The sequence below is a fragment of the Mobula birostris genome, chromosome 9 (assembly GCF_030028105.1).
Source record: "Mobula birostris isolate sMobBir1 chromosome 9, sMobBir1.hap1, whole genome shotgun sequence".
Lineage (NCBI taxonomy): Eukaryota > Metazoa > Chordata > Chondrichthyes > Myliobatiformes > Myliobatidae > Mobula > Mobula birostris.
The window spans coordinates 134,850,560-134,858,849 of record NC_092378.1 but is presented as its reverse complement, the minus strand read 5'-3'; the positions used below and the strand labels follow the sequence as shown (position 1 = coordinate 134,858,849).

General features: G+C 40.5%; 1 protein-coding gene across 2 annotated transcripts in view; it reads right to left on the bottom strand.

The window, feature by feature from the left end:
• rhbdl1 (rhomboid, veinlet-like 1 (Drosophila)) overlaps nucleotides 1-8,290 on the bottom strand; it is a 195,418-nt gene continuing 187,128 nt past the window's right edge. For both annotated transcript variants that reach the window (XM_072269539.1, XM_072269537.1), the window contains 3 exons: nucleotides 8,143-8,243; nucleotides 1,155-1,215; nucleotides 1-272 (listed from right to left, as the gene is read on the bottom strand). In XM_072269539.1, the coding sequence (XP_072125640.1) occupies nucleotides 1-272; nucleotides 1,155-1,215; nucleotides 8,143-8,243 (434 nt within the window). The remainder of the gene's footprint in view (nucleotides 273-1,154; nucleotides 1,216-8,142; nucleotides 8,244-8,290) is intronic.

The window sequence follows — 8,290 nt, the reverse complement described above, 5'->3', positions numbered from 1 at the left end:
CTACGGTGGAGGTGGGATCTGCACACCCAGGAGATCATATGCAAAAATGTTCCAGAAAATTGCGAAAATGACAAAGACAGCATAAGAGAACACCATGACCCACCAGGCACACTGCTGGTGGAGATTCTCCTCATAGCTGCGCAAGATGATGAGTCCCATGCTGATTCCCACCACCGCTCCAGCCAAATGTGCCATAAAGCTGGGCTGGGGGCCAGACGAGGGCAGCGGAGGGGAGAAACGCAGCCAAACCGCACGCCCAACCTCAGAGCTCACTGCCAACAGATGAGAGCACAATTTTACAAGTTCAGCACATGGGAATGAGGTTAATAATAGCAAATGCAAACTATACACAGTCATTTTACTATTCATATACATTTTCTAAATAACACTGCAATCCTTCCTGCGTGAAGGTGAAGGGCTTTAACACCTATTGTATGTATTTTGACAAGTAGGACTTGGTAATAATCTAGTTAGTTGACGTTCTAAATTGTACATTGATTATAAATTATATATAGTGTTTTTAAAATGACCATTTGGACCATGCTATAGTACCATAAGGCCCACATAACTGGAAGAGAGAGGTGTGGCGAGAGATTTTGAAACATAATATTAAGTGTAATGGGTGAGCACTCTCACAAACGTAACGCAATATGAGTTACTACCCTGTTCTTTCAATAGTACACCATCAAGTTCTTGTTTCATCACTCCTAGCCCTTCCTTACTCAATCCACCTTTGCCTAGATCCTCACTGCTGTTAACAATTGGACACTCTGGGGCGGGTTGCCAGGCATTTTGTTAATGCAGACTAGCTCACAAAATGTACTGGGCCTCTCATCGTTAGTACTGGGCAAGTAGCCAGAACTCCTCGCAGCAAGCCAAATGAAAAAATAACCAGAGTGGAAATCTGCCACTGGGATGTGCCAGACTTGCTTCGTACCTTTGGTGCTTCTCAATGAGAAATTAAATAACAGCAGATGTAACTGTTTATTATATTAAAAAAATGATGAGCCATGGTCTTCATAGTGAATAAACACTCTTGTGAGCCTGTGTGGAAAACGGAGGGATACTGAATAATTTTGATGTACTCATAGAGTAATGGTTATGGTTCTTAAAGATACGGAGGTAAACAAACTACCTAAAATCATGGTACTTACTGCAGACAAGTGCCAGTATCATTCGGAGCAGTTTATAAGGACACCTCATTCCTGCCCAGTTCTGTAAAAATACAATAAATAACAATTGGGGTCTGTTATGCTGCAAACATTAACCTTGGATGAACCTTATCCCTAAGTGGGAAGGGTTCAAGGTCCCAATCCAAGATATGACCCATAACCCGTTATTGAGATAATGCTGGTAGTAAAATCTTTCAGATGAGACATTGAACTAAAGTCCCCGTCTGCTCACTCAAGTAAACAGAAGAGAACCATGTGTACTATTAGAAGAGTGGAGAAGTTATTTTGGTAAACTAGAAAACTTTCACCTCTCAATAATACAACCAAACGCAGGCTAACTGGTTGTTCCTTTGAACAAACTGGCTTCCACATCCACAGAATTAACTAGATACCCTAAAGACATGAAAGGCCTGTGCAAATGTAATGTCTTTCTATTACTCTAGTTCACAGTGGCACAATTTATATATTTTATACCTTTTTTTTTAAAAACCAGTAACTTTCAAATTCAATTTAATGTATTTTCTGTCAATAAAAGTGAGAATGTAAAAGAGGAATATAATTATCCTCATGGATTCAGCTTTATGCATCATGTAAATTCATGTGGTAAATTGTGTTTCTGGTTCCAGATTAGAGCAGCATGGGTTTTCTTACAGTAAATTTGGGGAACTGGTGTTATTTAATATTCTGTCTTGGCATCCTGGTGCAGATATAAACTGGAGTATTGCATTCCACAGCCTGGATTATGCAGTCAGTGTTCATAAATGGTACTTGTTATTCATGATACTTACACTTATTCATAAGCTTTCTATGAGCTCCTGTGTTCACTTCTGTGATGATGGCTAGGAATGTGAAGCAGTGCCACAGTGAACTGGGAAATCAACAGCAGATCTCCTTAACCAACCAGATTTTAGAATCCTTCCTGACCCATGCAGAGTCCAAACCAGGAATTGTAAATTAAAATATTTAATTCAAAGACAAATCATCCTCAGGAAACAAAATAACAAGAGAAAAAGCTGATATTAAGTGAAAGGTGAAACAGAAAGAAAACCGTATTTTGCTTTTAACACCCAGAACAATAATTCTAACCTATAGATAGACACCACAGACATAATCTCTAGCCTGAAAATTAATTGTTATTTGTTAACAAATAGGACATGCACTGTTAAAAACCTATTTAGCTCTGAGTCATCAACGTCTATATTTTCTATTAAGTAGTTATCACATTAAGAACAGCAATTCCATGTCTTTCAATGTAGAGAATGTAAACTAATGAAGCACAACCTTGGAAAAGCAGAGCAACTCAGTCAATACTTGCAGCATAGGACAGTTAGTGGAACATATTACATGATTTATTCTTTAATAACAGGGAGTGCCAATGGCCTAAATGCAGCCTCTGCATTATTATAAAATGTTAGACTGATTACCACCCTCAGAGGCAGTTGCCTCTAATTCAGTTACATGACTATCTTTTATCATCTCTGCACCAATAATGAAATACTTTTATTTTACACAGATGGTTGGATGTCATAAGTAAAAAGGATATGGTTCATCTGCCTTTGTCTAAGTCTAGACATGCATATACATTGAAGATAAATGGATTAAAGCTAAATTAATGAAGGGAGGAATTTTAGGCAGACATGGATAATAGTGCCCCACAATATATATCATGATCTGGATATCAGGAAATTGCAAAATCCTCCTTCATTTGTCACAAAACTGTTTAGCAAAGCAATAACTTAATTTTTAAAATTACTGATAAAATAACAAATAAAAAACAGATCATGGCAAAAGTATGTAAAACTAGCGGGCATGGGTTTAGCATAAGGGGGAAAAGGTTTAGAGGGGATCTGAGGAAGAATTTTTTCTACTGAGGGGATAGTTGGAATACGGAACTCACTGTGTGAGTGGATGATGGAAGTAGGTACTTGCAACATTTAAGTACCTAGACGAGTATTTGAATTGCTGAGGCGTTGAGACCAAGTACTGGTAAATGGAAAAGATCCTGATGTAGGGTCTTAGCCCGAAACATCGACTGTTTACTCTTTTCCACGGATGCTGCCTGGCTGGCCGAGTTTCTCCAGCATTTTGTGTGGATTACGTTGATTTCCACCTTCTGCAGATTTTCTCCTGTTTAGCGTGGAAGGGTACTTGGCCAAAAGTTCTGCTTCATCATTGTACAACTCTATGTCTCTATTTTAATGCTAAATTACTTTAGATGAGATAGTTAAATGCAATTAACTTGAAAGCAATCTATTTGTTGCAAGTTATTCATTGACAGTTAGAACTATAATACTTATATTTAAATAAGCATGCTGCCTAATTGTGCTGTTACCTAATTTACATCTTACAAAATTAGGCTGCCAATGTCATTCCAAACCTCTAACAAACCACTGGAAGAGTTCAGTGGGTCAGGCAGCATCTGTGGAGGGAATTGGATAATTGACGTTTCATTAGACATAGGAGCAGAATTAGGCCATCTGGCCCATCGAGTCTGCTCTGCCATTCAGTCATGGCTGATTGGCTGATCCTTTATTCTATCTCCTCCTCAACCCCAGTTCCCAGCCTTCTCCCCGAGGAGACCTTGCATCTAGACTTCATTTCCCTTTGCAGATGCTGCCTGACATGCTGAGTTCCTCCAGCAGATTGTTTTTCTATTGTTCCAGATTCCTCCATCTGCAGTCACTTATCTCTACTTGTCTTTATTTCTATCAAAGTGTCCTTCTGATTTTAGCCACCAGATGGCACCAACATGCTGGTGTCTGCTTCAATTGATGAGCAAGCTTCAAGAGTCAGATATTAGAATGTGCACCTGATCTGAAAATATTATATATGCAGTCATAGATGGAGCCAAAACTATCTTTGCACATTGCCCTGGGCATATCTCAGCTACATCCAATTCTCTGTCACTGGATCCCATCACCTTAGTTGCCATTTAAAATTGCATTTATACAGATCAAGGAATTAATAAAATGGGCTGTTTCCCTGCTCTTATTTAACTGCTTTTCAATCCAGTTTCATCTGGATAGTGAGAGGTGGGGAAAGGAAAAGGAAGAGCGCATTCTACAGACAAAAATGTCAAGATGCTCTCACACATCTGGACACCTAGTTAAAACATATGGCTACGGGGCCACATGTTCCAAAACTGGATCTTGGAATATAATTGAAACTCTTGTGACCTGACTGGTATCGAACCACAGCAACTGTCCCCCTGATCACCTTCCTCTGAACAGGAGCGATACTTATTATTCAAGTATAAGCCCTTCCCAGGTATGTAAAGGTTCCAAGAATTGCCTATAACCTAAGGTTTCTGTAAGTCTAAAACACTGAAATCACAAAAGTTGTGATAGTTGCTATACATCTTAATTGATTTTAGGTCATGATTAGACCATAAGACCATAAGACCACAAGACAAAGGAGCAGAAGTCAGCCATTTGGCCCATCGAGTCTGCTCTGCCATTTTATCATGAGCTGATCCATTCTCCCACTTAGTCCCACTCCCCCACCTTCTCACCATAACCTTTGATGCCCTGGCTACTCAGATACCTATCAATCTCTGCCTTAAATACACCCAATGACTTGGCCTCCACTGCTGCCCGTGGCAACAAATTCCATAGATTCACCATCCCCTGGCTAAAAAAATTTCTTCGCATTTCTGTTCTGAATGGGCGCCCTTCAATCCTTAAGTCATGCCCTCTTGTACTAGACTCCCCCATCATGGGAAACAACTTTGCCACATCCACTCTGTCCATGCCTTTCAACATTCGAAATGTTTCTATAAGGTCTCCCCTCATTCTTCGAAACTCCAAGGAATACAGTCCAAGAGCGGACAAATGTTCCTCATATGTTAACCCTCTCATTCCCGGAATCATTCTAGTGAATCTTCTCTGTACCCTCTCCAACGTCAGCACATCCTTTCTTAAATAAGGAGACCAAAACTGCCCACAGTACTCCAAGTGAGGTCTCACCAGCGCCTTATAGAGCCTCAACATCACATCCCTGCTCCTATACTCTATTCCTCTAGAAATGAATGCCAACATTGCATTCGCCTTCTTCACTACCGACTCAACCTGGAGGTTAACCTTAAGGGTATCCTGTACAAGGACTCCCAAGTCCCATTGCATCTCAGAACTTCGAATTCTTTCTCCATTTAAATAATAGTCTGCCTGTTTATTACTTCTGCCAAAGTGCATAACCATACACTTTCCAACATTGTACTTCATTTGCCACTTCTTTGCCCATTCTTCCAATCTATCCAAGTCTCTCTGCAGACTCTCTGGTTCCTCAGCACTACCGGCCCCTCCACCTATCTTCGTATCGTCAGCAAACTTAGCCACAAAGCCATCTATTCCATAATCCAAATCGTTGATGTACAATGTAAAAAGAAGCGGCCCCAACATGGACCCCTGTGGAACACCACTGGTAACCGGCAGCCAACCAGAATAGGATCCCTTTATTCCCACTCTGTGTTTCCTGCCAATCAGCCAATGCTCTATCCACGTATGTAACTTTCCCGTAATTCCATGGGCTCTTATCTTGTTAAATAGCCTCATGTGTGGCACCTTGTCAAACGCCTTCTGAAAATCCAAATATACAACATCCACTGCATCTCTCTTGTCTAGCCTACTAGTAATTTCCTCAAAAAATTGTAATAGGTTTGTAAGGCAGGATTTTCCTTTAAGGAATCCATGTTGAGTTCTGCCTATCTTGTCATATGCCTCCAGGTACTCTGTAACCTCATCCTTGACAATCGACTCCAACAACTTCCCAACCACTGATGTCAAGCTAACAGATCTATGATTTCCTTTTTGCTTCCTTGCCCCCTTCTTAAATAGCGGAGTGACATTTGCAATCTTCCAGTCCTCCGGAACCATGCCAGAATCTATCAACTTTTGAAAGATCATTGCTAATGCCTCCGCAATCTCCACAGCTACTTCCTTCAGAACACGTGGGTGCATTCCATCTGGTCCGGGTGATTTATCTACCTTTAGACTATTCAGCTTCCTGAGTACTTTCTCTTCGTAATTGTGACTGCGCACACTTCTCTTCCCTGCCACCCTTGAGTGTCCGGTATACTGCTGATGTCTTCCTCAGTAAAGACTGATGTAAAATACTCGTTCAGTTCCTCTGCCATCTCCTTATCTCCCATTACAATTTCTCCAGCATCATTTTCTATCGGTCCTATATCTACTCTCACCTGTCCTTTACTCTTTATATACTTGAAAAAGCTTTTAGTATCCTTTTTGATGTTATTTGCTAGCTTCCTTTCATAGTTAATCTTTTCTCTCTTAATGACCATCTTAGTTTCCTTTTGTAAGGTTTTAAAAACTTCCCAATCCTCTGCCTTCCCACTAATTTTTGCCTCCTTGTATGCCCTCTCCTTTGCTTTAACTTTGGCTTTGACTTTTCTTGTCAACCACGGTTGCATCCTTTTTCCATTCGAAAATCTCTTCTTTTCTGGAATATACCTGTCTTGCACCTTCCTCACTTCTCGCATAAACTCCAGCCACTGCTGCTCTGCCGTCCTTCCCGCCAGTGTCCCTTTCCAGTCAACTTTGGCCAGTTCCTCTTTCATGCCACTGTAATTTCCTTTACTCCACTGAAATACTGACACATCAGATTTCGGCTTCTCTTTTTCAAATTTCACAGTGAACTCAATCATGTTATGATTACTGCCTCCTAAGGGTTCCTTCACCTCAATCTCTCTAATCACCTCCAGTTCATTACACAATACCCAATCCAGTACAGCCGATCCCCTAGTGGGCTCAACAACAAGCTGTTCTAAAAAGCCATCTCGCAGACATTCTACAAATTCTCTCTCTTGAGATCCAGTGCCAACCTGATTTTCCCAATCCACTCATATGTTAAAATCCCCCACAATTATCATAACACTGCCCTTCTGACAAGCCTTTTCTATTTCCAGTTGTAATTTGTAGTCCACATCCCTGCAGCTGTTTGGAGGCCTATAAATAACTGCCATCAGGGTCCTTTTACCCCTGCGATTTCTTAGCTCAACCCATACAAATTCTACACTTTCCGATCCTATATCACCTCTTTCTAATGATTTAATATCACTTCATACCAATAAAGCCACGCCTCCCCCTCTGCCTACCTTCCTATCCTTCCGATACACCGTGTATCCTTGGATGTTCAGCTCCCAGAGACACGAATCCTTTAGCCACGTCTCAGTGATGGCCACAATATCATACTTGCCAATCTGTAGCTGTACAACAAGATCATCCACCTTATTCCCTATGCTGCGTGCATTTAAGTATAACACCTTAAGACCAGTATTTGGTACTTTTCGCTTTGATTTCACTGCAACTTTATTGCACTGCATCTCATCCCAATGGCTACAAATTTGCCCTATCACCTGCCTGTCTTTCCTGACATCTTTACTGCTCACTATCTAAGATTAGATCTTAGTTAGAGTTGTTAATCAGTATAGATTTATACTACAAGTTCAAAATATGTTGGACTACAGAATGCTGGACTTAAGTGTTTCAACCTGTATCAGGGACTTGGGGGTAGAAACCTGGCTTTGATCATTTGGACAGAATGTGAATTACAGATCCAATACTGGATCTACCTATATTCCAAAATTCATCCCGGTGACATCAACTAAATGAAATTTTAATAGCAGAATGTAATAAGCAAGATCGACTTCCTCAAGCATAATGCATGCAACCAAGAATGAGTTTCTTCACTTTCGTCTCTATTCATCCTTCTAAAAGGAGTGGTTATTAATACTCCAGAATCTACTATAATGCCAAAGTGTAGTGCTGTGTTCGGATGGTAACTTGGCAAGGACTGAGTGCTCTCAGATGAACATAGAGTCTCTACATATTTCAGGGCTTACACTGTGTCAAAGAAAAAAATAACCTGATGCTAAATCACATCCATTGTAGCTCAATACACCTTTGGTTTATTTGTATTATTTTATATAACTGCTAGGGAAAAATAAAATTATTACCATGACAACATTGGCCAAGTGTGCAGAACAGAGCGCATACACGCCGCCAGAGGCTCCAACCAAAGGTGCTCTCATGTCAGTGATAGAAACAGTCAAGGATCCTGCAATGTAAACAACAGGTAAGTAAACAGATCCACAGAATCTCCCT